This window comes from Meleagris gallopavo, chromosome 1, assembly GCF_000146605.3.
Source record: "Meleagris gallopavo isolate NT-WF06-2002-E0010 breed Aviagen turkey brand Nicholas breeding stock chromosome 1, Turkey_5.1, whole genome shotgun sequence".
NCBI lineage: Eukaryota > Metazoa > Chordata > Aves > Galliformes > Phasianidae > Meleagris > Meleagris gallopavo.
In genome coordinates this window covers 176171064-176189971 of record NC_015011.2, presented here as the reverse complement: position 1 = coordinate 176189971, position 18908 = coordinate 176171064, and the positions used below count along the sequence as shown (strand labels likewise).

Here is an 18908-nt window from a genome sequence, read left to right as displayed (position 1 = left end):
CTATAGGTGTCCCTGTTCATGGCAAGGGAGTTGGACTAGATGGCCTTTAAGGGTCCCTTCTAACCTAAATGCTTCTGTGGTTCTATGACTCCCTTGTAAGTTCTTCTGAAGTCCACATCTCCTTAAGTCCTCATTTGGCTTCACCATTTCCTGTCATGCAATAGCTCTCCTGGAAGAAAGAAACTGGAATGCTGTTTGCTAAGACAGCCTTTTCTGCATGAATTTCATTACCTTATTGGTTGTAATCAATATGCTTGGAGAAAAACAATACAAAGATTGTGTCAGGTAGAACTTTTGGAGGGAGTCAAATGCCATCACCTCCTGCCATGTGGGCCATCAGGACAGATCTGTGGGGTCCATGGAAGAGCCTTCAGCTGGGGGAATCTCTACTGCCTCAGGTCTCTTTCATGAGAAAAAGGAAGGAAAAAAAATGACTAAGTAGGTATTCTGACAGCTGAAGCATCACTTGCCATGGGAAGAGTACTTGAGATTTTTCTGTCAGCTTTTTATTTTCATATTTAATAAACAAGGAATTCACCCAAAATGAAAGTTTAAAGCTTCTGTATTATGTTCCTTACACAAGGAAGTAGCATTTTGTCCACACGGAGAACTTTTCACTGAAAACAAAATTCAGATACTCCATTAAAATTGTGTTGGAAATTTTGTGCACAGAAATGAAAATCTTGATGAACTTCCTGAAAAAGAAGAAAGAGAAGCAGGGAAAATAACACATCTGAGACTTCCACTGTTCAGTAAAGACCTGAGTGTTGTCTCAGAATGACCATTTGGAAGCTTCACCAGAAATTAGTACCAAAATAGATTTTGATGATTTGACAGAGGACTGACATAAACCTATCAAGAATTCTTACATCATATGTAAAGTTATTGGATCAAGTTCCAAAGCAGGGAAATCACCCTTCCCACTGCATTTTCCTCTGTGCTGAATTCCTTCAACCACAAGGAGCTGCATGAAAGCTTACCTTCTGCTCCCTCTGCCAAGGCCTTGTCCTTCAGGACAAGGGGAAATGGTTTTAAGTTGAGAGAGGGAAGATTTAGGTTGGATGTCAGGGGGAAGTTCTTTACAGAGAGAGTGGTGAGGTGCTGGAACAGGTTGCCCAGAGAGGTTGTGGATGCCCCGTCCCTGGAGGTGTTCAAGGCCAGATTGGATGGGGCCCTTGGCAGCCTGGTATAGTATTAAATGAGGAGGTTGGTGGCCCTGCCTGTGGTGGGGGGTTGGAGGTTCATGATCCTTAAGGTCCCTTTCAACCCTGGCCATTCTGTGCGATTCTGTGTGATACGCTCTCAGAGGAGAGAGTGAGGTCCCCATGGAGCACAGAATGCTCCACTAAGCCTCAGCCTATGCTGAGCACTTCCAGCGAAACTGGCCTCTCTGAGGTCCAGGGGAGCTTTGTCACTGCCAGCATTGCACTAGGACAGTTCAAATGACCTCTTGGAAGCTAAGAGAAGCTGGGATCAGCTGAGTCTGACGCAGGAGCAGGTGAGGTGGCCTAGGGGGTCCTTGGAACTGGAGACTGGGAGCAATGGGGACAGTGACCACCAGCACAAACTGCCACTTCTGGTCACAGCATGCGAGATTTGCTGGCACAGGGCAGGAATCTCCACCTGCTGGATGCTCTTTGAGGATGCTGTGTCCTGGAGGAGGACTGTTGCAGAAGATGTACAGGTCATACCAAAGTGGGGCTCTGCCTTCCTCCTCTTTGTTAGATTGTAAATGAACAACCATTTAAACACATTTGTTACTTAAATAAGACCTAAACTGGATCAGCGTTATTATGAAGGCCATCGCACTGTGAAACTTGTAACATTTAAATCCAACTGTCAACCCTAAAGAGTTTCAGTTCTTTTCATTTCTAGATCTTTCTCCTAGAAAAGTAGGGTGAGCAAGTACTGCAAAGGGCATCAGCAGTGGCATTAGTTCTGTTCTGTATTAAGTTCCTTACTAAACCTCTGCAATGCATTTTGTTAAATGTCTACCTACTGTCCTCCTGCATTATTTTCTCCTTCAGTATTTGTGTCCTCTCTGAAATATAAATATATATCAAATATAAAGTGTCTGTCTGGTTTTAATCAAAGAAATATTTCATAAAGTTTCCAAGCCTTGGAGAATATCAGAATCATTTCAACTCTTCTAATGCCTCTGCAGCCAGGACCACAGCTCACAGCTCTCACAGGCAAGCAGAATCCTGTTCTCCATGCAGCACTGCACTAGGACCTTCAGGAAAACCACCTGCGGTAAGGAATTACACACAGCAAGTTTAACTTGGCTTCCCAAGCCAGTCATCCCCATGACAGAATCCTAGAATCATTAAGGTTGGAAGAGACTACTAAGATCATCAAGTCCAGCCATCAACCCATCCTCACTACGCCCACTAAGTCCCTCAATGCTACATCTCTGTGTTTCTTGACATCTTCCTACCTCCTTTTGAATGAACAGAATCCATGGTGACCTGAAATGGCAGTCAGCCATTTCAGTCAGTCAGTGCGCAGACACCCAGCTGTGGCTGTCCCTCAGTCTGGGAGCCAGGCTAGCTCTGCTCCAAAGTCACCAAGTGCACTGCTGTGCCCAGACACCAGCAGCTGAAGCTTGCAGGGTGCAAGGGTCTGAGCTCAGCCCCCTGTGGCTCTGCTGAGACACATACTGAGTTGTAACACCCTGTGAAGGCCCATGCTCCTGCCAGGGGAAGTCTTCACCTTCCAGAAGCACATCTTGCCTAACGATACCAGGACCTTCACACACCACTCCTACACAGAAGCTGACCACACAGGTTATCAAGGAGCAAGGAAAGTTCCTCCTACATAAGCTCACCAGTCAATCTGCAAACACATTGGTCCAATGCCTACAGCTATGTATGTATCAGTGATGTGTGCTGAATACATGCAGACAAACTCCCAGACATTCCCAGGAGGGCTCATCTGCCTTGGATGTGCCTCTGCCTCCACGTGGCTCAAACAGAAGAAATCAGTGCAAGGGACAAGCCCAGGCAATGCCTCAAAAAACAATTAAACCAAGAATCTCCCTTTCCTTAACTTAACTGATGCCCCAACCACTCCTGGTGCAACACCTGAGAAACAGTCGATCACAGGAGTCAGTCAGACTTCAGACAATGATTTGGCTCTGTAGCCAAAAGTGCTTTACATGCCATTCATTCCCTCCTGTCTGCCCTAATCTTTGTACTACAGTCTTACATTTCCTGATTGCAATGATCAGCTCAGAGCTGCACTCCAATAAGCTGGTAGCGTGCACAGAGACCACTACAGCTCCATTGGCACAAAATGGTGTAACGGAATGGAGAACCAGGCCTTTGGTCTTTAAAACTTAAACCTGGTCCTGCTGACTTCTGTAGCCAGTATTTTACCCACTGAATCTTTTTCCCTGTAGCTCACTCCTTGCTGAGTGTTCTATCTGAATTTGGTCATTATTTTGTTAACACATGCACACAGTGTTCATTACTGCTAATAAACAATCTTTTATTCTGATATTTTAGAAGAGCTAATAGCTACAGCCTACATCAAAAATATTTCCACAAAAAAAGAAAGGCAATCGAGGAAGTACCGTGGTCTACAGCTTTTCTAGAACCACACACCAATTTCCCTGATCATAGTAATTCTTTAGAATCCTCACACAGTCCAAGGATCTGCATGCTGCTTCCAGTTCCCCTTCACGGAACACATGGTAATAGCGGTGGAAAACAGGGCTGAGTTCTTGCGACTCCTTACAGCCAGCTGGAAATGACACTTCATCAGCACTTGCCCCTTTCTTTTTGATGCCACGTTTCAAGTGCCAGGGAACCAGCATATCCTGAGAGTGAAAGGAGGTCCGGTTGGTGTGAACAGGCAGCGTGGAGTCCAGCACTTGCTTTGCAGCACAGTCTTTGTCCTCTGAGTCATCAAGGAGTCGGTCAGAACATGCTGAGCCTTGGCTGCTGCTATCAGGCTTTTGATCGTCAAGCAGTCTCTGGGACACGCCAGTACTGCTTACCTCCTCCTTGTCTTTGCTGCCATGCTTTTCCTTAAGATATTTAGACTTCTGGTTTTTGTATTCTTGCTCCATTGCCCAGACATAAATGAGTGCCATTCCACCAGGCTTTAGAAGCCGGGCTAGTTCACGGATAGCTGCCAGTCTTCTTTCCTATAAAGGAAAAGCAGAAGTGGGAAGCTGGTATAGAGATAAACAGAAAAGACAGGAGAACGGAACTGGCAGCACATCCAAAACATATAATAAAGGTCAGAGAAATTTTTTCCACTAGACAATATCCATTTCTGCCTACCATGTATGAGCACACAATGCCATACTCTAGATGGTCATTGTGGTCCTTTTCAACCCAGGCCATTCTATGACTCCATGAAATAACTCCTAATATAGGCCACTATGCATAAAGTAAGCCGTTTTCCTGAACACAATTCTCTTGCCTTTTGAAAACGGTGCTGTGCTGACCAGGTCTTCCTGGACATTTCAGCCCAGCTGGAAATGATGGTCTCATCAATAAAGATGATTGAGATCTTCAACTCTTTGAAAGGATAGATAACAGCAGGACAAAGGGAAATGGTTTTAAGTTGAAGGAGGAAGATTTAGGTTGGATGTAAGGGGAAATCCTTTACTATGAGAGTGGTGAGGTGCTGGAACAGGCTGCCCAGAGAGGTTGTGGATGCCCCATCCCTGGAGATGTTCAAGGCCAGATTGGATGGGGCCCTTGGCAGCCTGGTCTAGCATTAAATGGGGAGGTTTGTGGCCCTGCCTGTGGTAAGGGGGTTGGAGCTTCATGATCCTTGAGGTCTCTTCCAACTTGGGCCATTCTATAATTCTACAATGATTTAAAATTCTAGATTTAAATACAGAGTTTGCAGTTAAAGGAGTTAAATTCACAACTTCAACACAGGTCCTCTAATTACCCCAATTAAGACACATAAGCCTTCTCCAAAACAAGCCTGCTTCCTATTTTTTATACTGCATTTGGAAACATTCACTTCATTTCTGTAAGATGACACTATGGCATTATGGTTTCATGGCCTAGAAGCTTGTTACAGCTGCACAGCTCCTGCCTAAAGCTTAGACAGCACAGATATACAGGGAGCAAGTGAGCAGTGTCCCCATTCTCTTCAGAATGAATCCACAAAACTAAAACCATGAAATCTGTTCAGTATCTGAGCCTGGAAATAACACATCTCCTGAATCCCAAAGCAAAGCCCACTTTCTCTGGAGTCACTAACTGCAGGCAGAACAAAAGGAAACACAAAAACCTAGAAGATGAAAGTGCCAGGAGGAGCAACTGTACCTGAAGGGGAGAAGGAGAGCGTGAAGAGAACATCTCAGAGGTAGCGGCAGTCCAACAGCTTAGATCTGCTCTGACAACTGCTTAATACCAAATGCACACCTTTGATCTTTACTTCATATTGTTCTGTTTTGTTTCCATGATCTCAATCTACTAAATTGTTTTGCTGCTTTTTGTTTTGTTTTAAATATTAGTAGCTCTGCAGAGCAATGCAAGAGCACAGTGGAGCACAGAGATGAGCGACTTACTGCTGTTGAGAAATGGTGGATGACAGCAATAGAGATGCAGGCATCACAAGAACCACTCCGGATTGGCACTGATAGGGCATCACAGACAAAAGCTTGGGAACCTTTTTCTCCACAAATATCCACAAGGTTTTTGCTGCGATCACAGCCGATCTGTAACAGAAAGTGTTCCATTAAGCTTTTCATAAGAAGGATAATCGCAAGACTGAAAAATGATTTTCACTTGACGTTTCCAGTAATAGAATCATTACAGTCTCTTACCAAGGTAACACATTCTAGTTCAAAACAAAACCAAGAGCAAGCACAAAAAATAGCCTTATGTAAGAAAAATATATGAGTCCCAAATATCAACAAGAAAAAGAAAAAAATGTTTACTTAGAAGTGAAAGATAGCAGATTGGCTGCTTGCTCATCACAGCAGCTGAGTTTTGAACCAAGATAAGACAGAACAGCTCTCAGCATTTTTCAAAGCTGGCTCCGATGGTATCTTGAGACCAGAAAATAACAAGCAAAGAGATGACCAAACCCAGCCCCGGTATTTTCAGTTCCTTTCTATGCGACCCATAACACAAGAACATTTTAAGCAGACAAATAATAAACTAAAAAATGCTGAATCTACAAGTCTAAATGCCAAAATGGTGACTCTGAAGTACATCACACAGCCTCACTAATCACGTTTCGTCATTTCAGTTTAGGTAAGGAAGTGCTTAGGTACAGTCCAGACCTCAGCACCAAAACACAAAGAAGATTAAGCTTTCATATTCAGCACAACACAGTTTTCCAGGTTCCTGTACAACTCAAATGAAATGATCTCCAGAAACCATTTTGAAACCCCTTTACCCAGTATCCAAGTCAAAGACAGTAAGAAAAAGCATCTAGAAAAAGGATGTTTTACACACTTGCAAAGAAACAATAAATTCAAACTGATTAAGACCCTTCTATAAGGATAAATGGAGTGATGCATACACCACCCTCATTTTTATGTCTGCCAAGCACACACAATATTCAAACCAAAATCCTGTTACAAAGTCATATATCAAACTCAGCCTGCATAAGAACATTAAATTTATTTTTGTTTTCAATGATCAGCAACAAACAGATAACCAGGAGCAGAGTCAGATTCCTAAGTAATTATTGCTGACAGTGTTTATCTTATTTCACACAAAAAGAATACTGAGCCATCCCCAATGCAAGAAGTATAGCAGACTGCTCTAATTCATCAGCTCAGAAGAGATGACAGTATTGCCAAAATTAAAAATCTCTTTTGGAGCAATTGATAAAAATAAACATATTTTCCATTACATCTCCCAGTTGTGTTAGTTAAAATTCTTTTAGCTTTCCACCTACCATCCTAGCTTTGAGGAAAGCCAGGATTCCGTTCCAGTCAGATTTCCTGAAAGCTTCCACGTGAGCTTCCCTGTAGAGACTTCCAGACACTCTGGATCCTAACTTTTGGTCCAATTAAATTGTTCTGAAAATGCCAAACTGAGAACCCAAGATAACTTTCCACAAAACCAGCTCTACGTGTGTACATATTGTTCTGACAATTAGCTCTAAACAGGCCTGAAAAGATCAATCCCAGTAGCACCTTCTTCTCATTTATTTCCTGGCCTCTTCTTAGGGTTTACTGAAGCAGAGAGTGAACAAAAGAGGGAATTCTTGTTTACTTGGAAGTAAACACAAATCCCATCATTTCATGCTGGATACCAACTGAAGTGTCTTTAAATTACTCTCATCATGGAATGAATTTAGCTGACAACCTGCATGCTGGAGATTCCATGCCTCATTACCAGTGCCCTCCACTACTTCTGCAATTGAGACATTAGAATGCAGTATTTATTAAAAGTCAAAGGATCTAATTTGATGCTGGCTTAAAGAGGAGGAAGAAGAGTACTTGCAACTTCCATAAGCTTTCCCAGAAATAACTGCTTGGACCCTACACTTCTGTAGCAAAAACAGGTTGGATAGTGAAATTTAATCCTCCCCTCCAAAAATGACCTTGAAAAGAACTGCACTGTATGTTAATGAAATTCAGTGAACTGCGAGCAAGAACAAAGGCACAACTGCTAGAATGTGAATTCCTCATTTGCATCTAAATTATATCAAATAATTACGAAGTCAGGCTTACTTGTAATGTCATACTTGAAGTGAATCTACATCCAAAGCAAAAAGATTCCATTTTGCAAGGAAAATTGAGACCTTGAAATGGATGGATGTGAATGCACAGCTGCTCTGAGATAGGTGCATGAGGCACATCTTTCTGTTGGTTTTGATATAAACACTGTAATAGGTGCTGCATATATATGCATAAACACTGAATGTGGGGAGTCATTCCAAATCTGCCTGGTGCTGGAGCTAAGCAAATTTAGCATCCTTACTGGAATTATCTTTGCACGATATTTTAAAAGAATTATAATCATTGCATTTCCACATTTTGTAGCTTACAAGAAACACACATTCATTCAAAACCAGTTATCTACTGGTTTCAGCCTCTGAGAAAACAATAAGCTGGCAGCAAGCAGCTAATTTCAGTGGTGCAGTGCCAGCTCACAGCTGGAAACCAAGACCATCTATGATTTTTATGAACATATAAAGCATGTTTCAGAACGAGATTGATGTCTCCTAAGAATATATTTTCAGCAAGAGACAGAAACCTCAAACTCAACTTTTCCCAATTCTGTTACCTGATTTCTAATTCTGAAGCGTGAGTAAAGCTCTGATGTGATGATGCTGCATTTACAGAAAACAGTTCAAAGAAATGTTTTTAAATAGTTTTACATTTTCTCTCTCCAATCAAACGTAATCAATCCATTAAAAAATATAATTATAATGCTTTAATTTTCACCAGTTCATATTGCTGATGTTGATGCTTAGCATTGGGTACAATATGATTTCCCTTCTAGAACAGCATAGAAAGGTAGAGGAATTAGCTCAGTGTCCAAAATGAAGAGGATCTTAACCTAGAACACTCCTTGGTGAGTTGAGCTTTATATATTTTTAAGGTTTCATATTTCTTCTTATTTCTTGAGTCCTCTCTATCTTTACACATACCTATTCGCTGAGTTTTCCAAATCCAACTCATTGCTTCAGCCACCCAATTTCTTATTTATCTCACAAAGCACAGCTGACTGCGGCTGAATCCACCTTTTAGCCAGTCCACCTCTCACCAAGTTGCTTTGAATCTTTTCGCATCTCCCCTGCATCCAATTCCTGTTTTTAAGCCAGGAAATGTGTATCAGCAAACCTTCAGATAAATGAAAGAAATATCAAAAAAGAAATATCAAAAAAGACTAAGATGAAAGGGAAAAGGAAAGAGAGAAAGAAAAGTAAAACTCATGACTTGTATGAATTTCCAGTAGCTCTGTTTTGGGTTCCCTGGAATGAGATAACACAAGCAGAGATCTCACTCTGATCTTCACCTCTGCCATTTAATCCAGGAGTAGTTAAACTAAATTTTATAAATCTACTTAATGCAGTGGTATGGAACTGATCATTACAGGAAAAGAGCTCTAGACAAATAACACGCTTTGTAATGGAACCGCAAATCTTGCAGGCTTAAATAAAGATAGGTAAAGACAGGTCAGTGTTGCCCACCATTATGTATTTTCTTCCTTTGTTATCTCATTATTACTAAACTCCATCTGGCTGAAATAGCTCATTTAAGTATCTGTAAACCTGACCAGTGCAGCACATTAGAAAGTGATGAAAAAAAGTACATCTAATTCTGAAATCCAACCACTAAATGGAACGATATGGCTCCCTAGATAATCACTGCAGTTATAATTAACGTCAGAGCCTCAAGGAACCCAATTACATTCCAGCACACATGCACACACGAAGAAAGAAAGATACCAGCACAGACACCGCAAGACAAATCTCCCTGCTCCAGTTGGTCTGCCTGGCCTTTAGTACTCTATTCACGTAGTGTTTTCCTTCTCCATTCCATACAGTCAGAGTCAGGGTGCCTTCCAAGCTCTCTTCAGACCCAGATCCCCCACCATTTTAACAATTCCTACTCATTGAGAAAAAAGGGTAGGAAAGGCTCCTCTGCCTCACCCTTCAATTGCTAAAATATCCTGTGATCTGGCTCCAGGTATATCTTTGCCAGCTGGGTTTATCCCCCCTGTTTTTACTTACTGCTAAGTCCATTAGGAACCTGCTCTCAAGCAACATGGATCCAGTATATCCATTTTATGCAACATTAATGCAGACCTTCACCATTCCTCCTCTCCAAACCCTGACAAAATATAGTTCCAGCTGATCTCAGTTCAGGACAGTAATGCAGAAAAGAAAAAAAATATATATGAATGTCTGTATTAAAACAAACCATTAGGGCTCCCGTACTGCCATCATTTTTCTTCCTAGCATAACTATTTTGGTGAGTAGAGTCACTTCTTTAAATACAAAGAAAAATATCTACCCAATGCTTTTTTCAGTTGTTAGTAGATTTCTTACCAGTTTCTCCATTTAATTAGAAGTGGAAACCAGAAAATTGAAATGTCCTTCTGACTGAACTGAAATGTTTAATGTCCTTCAGTTACACCTCAGCCCCACACAGGGATGCTCCTATAGGGATTTGCACATCATCACACCTGCCCAGACACTGGATACTGCAAAGACAGAGCTACAACTCATAAAAATGGATAAGATATGCTGCAATGATGTCAACAGGCTCTGGAATGAAACCCTTGCGGTGCTTGTGTGTGGGAAAGACTGAAATATTGCATTTTATAGAATAAAAGCCCTGTTTATAGATATGGATGTTGATCTTGATAACACTGAAATATAAACTGTCAAAGTGATTCCTCCAAATGAAGTTGGATGGGGAGGAGATTGCATAAGAAAACCCAACCAACCAAACAACCCTACAGACATTTCTCTTTTGCATTCTCTTCAACAATAAAAGCTGAGAGTGACAGAGAAAGAAAAGTGATCTCAGACAACTGGTCTCAGATTCTTTCTCCACTCTTTCCCTACCTCCATCAGACGTGGATTCTATCTCTCTTGGACACTCTTAACCTGAATTTCTGTTTGTCACGAAGTTGCTGTCCCTTAACTGTGTCACAATAATGCAGCCATTACAGAACTGTCATTTTCACTGAATGTAGCTGGACTCATCTCATCTCACATCTCATCTAAAGAATCTGAAGTAAAAATGACAGCATGCTGCTCCATTAAGACATTTTTGGACACAGCTTATAGCATAAGAAGGTACCTTAACTTTGACTCTCCATTACAGCTACACCTCAAATGCTGTCTATAAATGCAGACTAACCTCTGCAGCACATTACATGTTCAGGTCCCTTTACCTAGTTTTCAGTATTCTGAGTATTTCTGAGCAAATGGTATCCTGGGCTCCATCAGAAGAGGAGTGGCCAGCAGTGACAGGGAAGTGATTGTCCCCCTCTACTCTGCTCTTGTGAGGTTCCATCTGGAATATCACGTCCAGATCTGGAGCCCCCAGTACAAGAAAGACAGGGAGCTGTTGGAGAGGGTCCAGAGGAGAGCCACGAAGATGATCAGAGGGCTGGAGCACCTCCCCTATGAAGATAGACTGAGGGAGCTGGGCTTGTTCAGCCTGGAGAAAAGAAGGCTGCGGAGTGACCTCATTGCAGCCTTTCAGTACCTAAAGGGAGCCTACAAACAGGAGGGGAATCAACTCTTTGAAAGGGTAGATAACAGCAGGACAAGGGGAAATGGTTTGAAGATGAGGGAGGGAAGATTTAGGTTGGATGTCAGGGGGAAGTTCTTTACTACGAGAGTGGTGAGGTGCTGGAACAGGCTGCCCAGTGAGGTTGTGGATGCCCCATCCCTGGAGGTGTTCAAGGCCAGATTGGATGGGGCCCTGGGCAGCCTGGTCTAGTATTAAATGGGGAGGTTTGTGGCCCTGCATGTGGCAGGGGGGTTGGAGATTCATGATCCTTGAGATCCCTTCCAACCCTGGCCATTCTGTAATTCTGTGAAAAGCCTACCACTGACACACAACATATACAACAGCAATTTACCAAATTAATTCTAGGACTGAATAACCTACATGAGGCCCTAGAAAAGTTTTTTCTTCTCTAGTTAAGTTTACTGATTTTTCTTGCAGCCAGGAGTGAAAGACTGAAATGTATTGAACATTAACAATTATTTTCAGCCTACAGCAGTCAGGCACAAACATGTCTGCTTATAAATCAGTTGATTTTTTCCTAGCTTATAAGTGAGTAATGGAAATTAATGTACTACAAATACAGACAGGGCTGTAAATAACAACTTATGTTTTATAGCCATATAAAAATAGCAGGACAGAAACTTCTCTGTTGTAACATACAAACAAGTCTGACTTTTATTATTAATAATGAATGCTTTGACTAACAAGAGATCCATCAGGCTTGAAAAATTTGAAGTGCTTCACAGAACAAACACAAAAGAATCAGACAATTCTGGAACAGGGGAGAGCATAACACACACCTCTCAAATATTTATTTTGGGCAAAAAGAATAAAAAGTTTGATGTTGCAAGAAAGTCTTTGAAAAATCTGCAATAAGAAAATGAAATATTTTGCTTTGTATTTGTATGTCCTTTATGTCCCCATAATAGGAAGAGAGACAAGTAAAAGCGGGCTGAGTCACAGACTGTGAGACAGGTAAGGTGATGATAACACATGAACAGTGTCATCAGGACTTGAGAAAAGCAAGGAAAAGCAGTGAGAAAGGTTCAAAATCTGAGCTGAAGTAGAGATTCCAGCAGGAATTTCAGCAACGCGTACATTTCCCATCCACCAGCCAAATCACATACCTGTTGGAAAAATTCAAACTGCTCTACTTTCTCTTTTAATAATCTTACTCTACAATACTAGCAAAAAAGGCAAAAGGATCCATTACAATTATTCAATCCCATGCACCCATTACTCCTTTTTTATGTATATAGTGTGACTTGCAAAGCAAAAATGGCTTTGAGAAAAAGGTTACTACACATAGCAAATGAATGTGGAAGCCTAACATAATTGGTAATTGATCTTCAATCAGGCAACAGCTTCCTGCCCTTGGCACTTTTCCCACAGCTGAAGCTCCAACATGCCACAACTGCAAGACACAATAAAAACTGGTACTGATGAAAACAAATGACAGTAGCTACTACTTACCATGTACAAATCCCTGTTGATGCCTAGATATTTCCCATTACCACAACCAACATCAGCAACTATTGACCCTTCTGGCAGCGACCTGAGAAACTCAACAACCCGGGGCCACGGGCTGTGCCTGGTACTACTGAAGTGTGTGGCAATCTCTTCATACACCTTGTGTACATATTCCTGCTCCAGCTCTGAGGCCTCCAACTCATTGTGTGGAAATGATGGTTCTGCTTGTCTTTGCTGTCCTTTCTGGCTGTCACATACAGATGGGTAATCTAGATGCAGCATCAGACACACAAACAAGAAAAAAATGTTAACAAAGTCATTCTATACTGAATAAACACTTTAAGTAAAAGAAAACAAGAAGTAAAATATTGAAATGCAACAAATGCTTCATTCCCCCCTTCATCTTTCAAAAACTGCAACATGGACCAAACTGCAGATGTATTTGATGATTTTATAACAATCAGTCTGACCATGTGGTCAGATAGAGGCTATCTGTAAGTGATCAAGACAGGTCTGTTCTCAGGACACAAACGGATTTCAGTTCCACATAACTATTGAGTCATCTATCAACTATCATCTGCACTGTCCTAAGGCTCTATCACTGCAGATAAGCATGGCTCTATTATTACAGATTTGATTGCTTTTCCTTCCCTCAACATACTTATTTTCACAAAACTACAGTTTTCCTCCAATGAAAAATAACCAGAATTGATAAGAACCTAAGAGATAGTAGCTACTTCTATTATAGTTGATTATTCCAGGTGCCAGTAAAACCCAGGATTCCAGATTAATTGCCTGACTCTGGTGTTACACAAATGTCTTGCTACCCTGAGAAACTCCAGCAGCCATGTAGATGCAATCAATTCGAGCCATACAGTACAGCTAACCATGAACTATTTACAAATAGCTACTAGGACTGCCAAAACTAACTAACAGGGCAAACTACTTTGTTCAAAAAATGCTTACATATTGATAATACAGAAATAACAATTTTGACTGGAAAAGCACCTCAAGACACTCACTGCAATTGCAAGAGCTTCTCCTCACTTTCCTAAATGTAAACGATGTCCTTGTTTCCCTTCGTTTCAGTGTTAGATCTCTAACATCAGCAGTGACTGTTCCAACTTTCTGTCCAAGTTCAGATGCTTGAATGACATCATATTTTCTGGGTGTAATCCTAAAACAAAGTAACATAAAATCAAAGATTGATTAAATTTGCATTAGAAAAAAACAACCATTCATCTTTATAAGACAGCAATTTTTAAACACCGACAAGTGTGATTACAACACACTATTTAATGTACTACAGCTTTTGTTTCCAGCTTATTATGTTTTAAAGGAGAAAAGAGGTACTGACACATAAACTAATGATGTTAATTAACGTGTTATTTAGCTGAAAGGAATAACATTTTCTTTCCCTTCCTTTCTTTCTCTCAGTAAGCGTGATTATTTTGTTAGGACTTAATCTGAAATATACTTCTTAAAGATGAAATACATTACTGAAAATGGTGGCTACAGATTTAAAGGAATAGTATCGACCAGCTCTAAACTTGCAGATTGAAGTTTCTTGTTACAAACAAGCCTTTTCAATGAACTCTGCTTTACAACAAAATTGCTTTTCTATTTATTGACTAGAGAAGATGCAAAGTCTGGAGCGCATTGGAGATCTGCATCATGGAGTAGCAAGATGTATTTTTTTTTTCTTGACCAAAAACTAGCAATCAAGCAAAGTGGGAACTGAGTTTCTTCAGTTACTTCTGGATTTGCCACAGACCCCAATGGAAAACAAAAAAACTTTTGTAAGAATAAACTTCAAAATGATAGTATCTTTTCTGGGAGTGACAAAAATTTCTAATATGTTTATGAAGAGATTTACATTACAAAAAGGTACCAAGAATTCTGAATTACTTTGGAGTGGATCTCTCCCAAAGTTGACAAGAAGAAAATCTGAAAATAAAATGGCAAAGTCAATACAAGAGAAGAGGTGCAGCTGCACCCACATGTGATTTCCCATCACTTGTACATTGGGACAAAGTAGATACTCTTGGAACAAAATAGAAACTCTTCAGGGAAATAGTTTAGCACTTCAAAACTGTTACTGTCACACTGAAACATTTCCTGAACTCAGTTCTCAAGGAGACTAACGCAGAAATTTCCTCAAGGAAAAGAAAAAAAAGCCATCTCTAAGGAACAGTCGCCTCAGTGAAGCCTCTTCGGAGCTGCTGACTTCAAAGTACTCGATTCCCAGCAAGACAAACTCTCAATATAAAAGTGGCTTCTATATTGGTTAGCTGAGTTTAACCTGTAAAAAAAGATTCTATGATTCTAACCCTCATAGGTTGAACTAAAAGGGAGGGGAAAAAAGTCTCTTACATTTTTTAATAAAGCAGAGCCATCAGTCACAATCCTTGTTCACAGTGGAACCTTTCTGCGGGTTACACAAAACTGCTGATCAGTGCCTGTACTTAACCAAGCAAAAGAATGATCTGAATGATGAGAAAGCAGCCATGCCAGTACTTGTTATTTGTCATTCCTTTTGTCAGGGAAATTGGTCTTTAATCCAATCACAGAGAAAGACTGTGGATCCCTCCTGTTTGAAGGTCTTAAAGCAGCACATTGATTGTCTGAGTAGTTCTTGCACAAAGACGACAGAGCAGCCTCAGGTATAGAAATCACCTAGAGGCAGCTATGGGAAGGATGGGTTCTAATCAAGAATTGTCCTGTTCAGCTAATGAAACTATGATGAAATAATCAGTTAATAATGGTCAAGATTCCACTGACAGCTGAACTTCAAGCCCAAAGTTTGTAGATTTTTTACTGGCTTTACTGTTTACATAAACTCATATTTGTACTTGCAGCAATAAGCTGTGCATACTAAGAGTGAATATTTTCAGACACAGCCTTTTTTCCAGGTTCCTTTCAACCTACACGATTCTCCTTTTGTCCATGCTACAAGAAAGCTCAGCCTTTTATCTAGTGTTCTAAGTATAAGATTCTCAATGTCAGAAATAAAATACTATCATTTTTGTTGGACAGAGTTGTTTTATTGTAACAGCATCAGGAACAGTGTTTTCCCATCCAAAAATAAAACTCATCATTAAAACTGTAGTTTTACTTTCACCTATGAGACATAAAAAGCACATATCCTCTGGTCTACTTCATGATTTCTTAACCTTATGTTTCTTTCAGATACACATTATCAGAAATGATAGAATGAAAATGCTTTTCATGAACACCTTGTTAGAACGAAGTCCCTATTTCTTTTGGCATCCAAATGTACACAACGGAAGTATTTCCAGAATTATTCCAAAAATGAACCTTTTGCTCTTTAGTTTGACATCTGAGAAATAGATAAAAGACATCACAAATGATCTTAAAACCATTCTGATGCAAGTGAAGTAACTATTCTTTCTTGCTGCTTGATCAATCTTACTGATTGCAACGGCACATTTCACTAACATCAAGACAAGCTTGCTCTTTACTGGCAAGCTTTGCAATCCTACTGTTATCTCTGTTCTCCTTAGTTTCAGAAGATGTCCATTTACCAACAAGGTACAACAGTGAAGATGTGATCTGAGAAATACCTGATGTTGCAACTACAGGTACCTAAGAGATAAAGAATATAATTGGAAAAAGGAAGACAAATAACTATTTCCTACTCTGAAATACTGAAATCCCAATACTAATTTACCCTAGTTGAGTATGTTGACCAACTACTGCTTCTGAAAACATTTACCATACAGAAAAGCTATTTTTAGGAAAAGCAAACAAGGAGAGGGGATGGGAATACATGAGTAGAAGGACTTGAGATCTTCATTACAAACATAGCTTGCATCCTTGGTTTTCAAAACACAATCATCATTGAGGGTAAAAGTGAATTAAGCACTGATCTCAGTCTAGTTCTTAATAGGCAGTGGAGGTATACCACTCCAAACCGAATGGGCTGGCAATCACTGCAAGTAGAATGTGTGCACTATCTGTCCCAGTCCCACAGGTTTGGCTGCCTGGGTGTAGGGCCAGCTTGGGAAGAGCAGAGCTAGTGGTCCTGGAGAAAGCTCTTGTGAAGCAAGCCAGAAATCTCAGCGAGGGCTGTCCCTCCATCCCCCAGGAGCTGCTTTTAAGTGGAGGCTGTCCTGCTGCACCATGCCCAACCCACAGCCCAGGTGTGTCACCGCTGTCTGTGCACGGCCATAGCCCTGCTGATCCAGGCTTGGACCCCTGGCTGATGTCCCCACGTGGCCTCAGCCTGCCCTACACCATGACCAATGGGACAGGCACAGCTGAAGCCAACCTGATTGCTCCCCTGCACCACTCCAGGCCAGCAAGGTCATTTATGTGAAAACTGAACACTGTTTTCAGAGTGGTAGATAACCCTTCCAGAAAAGGCAGACGCTATTTGACAGAATTGAGTAAGAAGCTTAGGATGCTGAGATCCATCTCTAGTCTTGTACACTAAAAAACAAAAGTCTTCTTGAATGATGCACATCAGGAATACCAGCTGCTTTTTACAATTATTTAATTTAATGAGCAACTACACAGGTGGTATAAGTGCTCTACAAAAATGAACAATGTACAGGCCATTGGGGAGTTCCATTCACTCTTCTTCACTATACAAAATAACCAGTAAAATTAGAAGGCAGAAAAATTGTCAATAAAAGAATTTGGTCTTTTATTTACAAAATGTAATTAGTCTCTCCAATTTACTGCTGTAATCAGTGATTCTTTGGGTTGAACAAAGGAAGAAACATTTACCGAGGGCATTTCTGTGCAATAGGAGGGTTTACATATTCTTCTGAAGTAAACTACTGTCACTCAAACCTTGCCAAGTTTTTAGCCTTTTTGATGTTAGCACTCCTATTGTAAGGACTTCCCTGTGATGCATGATTCAAAAATCTTATTTAAACTGTACAATAAGCAAAGCCTCAAGATTTCAAGAAATCTCTTTTCCAGGATCCCAAACCTGTTCACTACAAAGCAGTCTTATCAGTAGTTGACATGGTCCTAAAGTAACAGGAAGAAGCCCAGGAAAACTCACTCCCCTTTGTGACACTGAAGTCTTCTATGCAGGAGAAGTCACTCTCCTAAACCAACCCTTCTTCAAATGCTTTGGCATATGTGACAGCATGGGAACTGTTGAGTCACAGCCTGAACCACTGACTGATCCACCTGATGAAAGGACTGGGTCAGCTGTGGGAGCACAGGTGAAAGCGATTCAGCTGCGTGACAGGAAGGAGCCAGGCTCCACCCATCCTAGATCCCATTTAAGGACTGACTGCCACTGTGGCAAGAGTCTTCTCTGGAGATCTCTCCTTTGTGGAGTCTTTCATCGCAAACCTGAATCTTCAAAAATAGATGAGCATTCCTTCTCTGTTTGTTACTTTTCATTTCTCTACAATATTCTTTCCAATTCTAACACCACAATATTTTGTCCAACTGTAACAGTGATACAGCAGGAAGAACTGTGGGCTGAAAAGAGGGTAAAGAAATGAAGCTAATTCCAGTATAATCAATTCCTTGCCACTTTACAGGACTTTCACTCTATGAAAAGTGCAAGGGACTTCTGAGTAAAACAACTTGTGAGAGCTGCAGCTCAGGGATTGACAGCTAGTTTACTAAAATCCCAAATTTTCCAGTGTAATCTTATTAGCATCTGGACAAGGAGGAAATTTGTCTAATTATCTCAAAACCTCATTGATTTCTTTCAGAGTAATTTTCAATACAGAATACTGTTGACAAAGCAAATAAACAACATACATTCTCCTTCGTTATGAGTAGACAGGGGCTCTTACACATACCCATGTGTCCACAAGTATCTGGATTCACCAGTCATCACCAATAAGCTGCGTTGAGGCAGCATAACTGCCACTGTGTGGCCATCAGGGTGCTTGAAATCCATCACAATCTAAAAGGAAAAAAATACCAGCCACCAATGAACATGACTTACAGAATATCACATATTAGCTAGGCATTCTCAAGTCCTACCTGTGTGCTAATCAAGATATTGCCACAAAGCAGCTGTGTATTTCCTAGGAAAGCAAAAGCCTTTGTCTCTATACTGCATTCTTAATATCTCTTCCTTTCAGCAGTGTGTTCAAAAATCTGACACAACCACAAAACCTGCATATATAAACACATTCATATATATATATATATATACACACACACATTTATATTTAATATTATAAATAATTATAATACCAAAATAGTTCATTTTGTTTCTGCAGTAATAGCTTCCTTCACAACAACATGG

The 18908-nt window shown here is 40.6% G+C and overlaps 1 protein-coding gene across 1 annotated transcript; it reads right to left on the bottom strand.

Annotated features, from left to right (window-relative positions):
• Positions 1-1218: 1218 nt before the first annotated feature.
• On the bottom strand, positions 1219-18587 carry ALKBH8 (alkB homolog 8, tRNA methyltransferase). The gene is made up of 5 exons (XM_010729025.3): positions 18454-18587; positions 13681-13835; positions 12662-12927; positions 5540-5689; positions 1219-4150 (listed from the first exon to the last, which is right to left on the bottom strand). The coding sequence occupies exons 1-5, from the start codon at positions 18552-18554 to the stop codon at positions 3581-3583; spliced, it is 1242 nt and encodes a 413-aa protein (XP_010727327.1). The 5' UTR covers positions 18555-18587; the 3' UTR covers positions 1219-3580.
• Positions 18588-18908: the final 321 nt, after the last annotated feature.

Bases quoted from the DNA above. Each gene is read 5' to 3' on its own strand.
- ALKBH8 (XM_010729025.3), bottom strand. From the start codon at position 18,554: ATGGATTTCAAGCACCCTGATGGCCACACAGTGGCAGTTATGCTGCCT. The intron at 13,836-18,453 runs GTATGTGTAAGA...ACTTTGTTTTAG, and splicing joins AGATACTTGTGGACACATGG to GATTACACCCAGAAAATATG. The intron at 4,151-5,539 runs GTAAGTCGCTCA...TTTCCTTTATAG, and splicing joins TCCACCATTTCTCAACAGCA to GAAAGAAGACTGGCAGCTAT.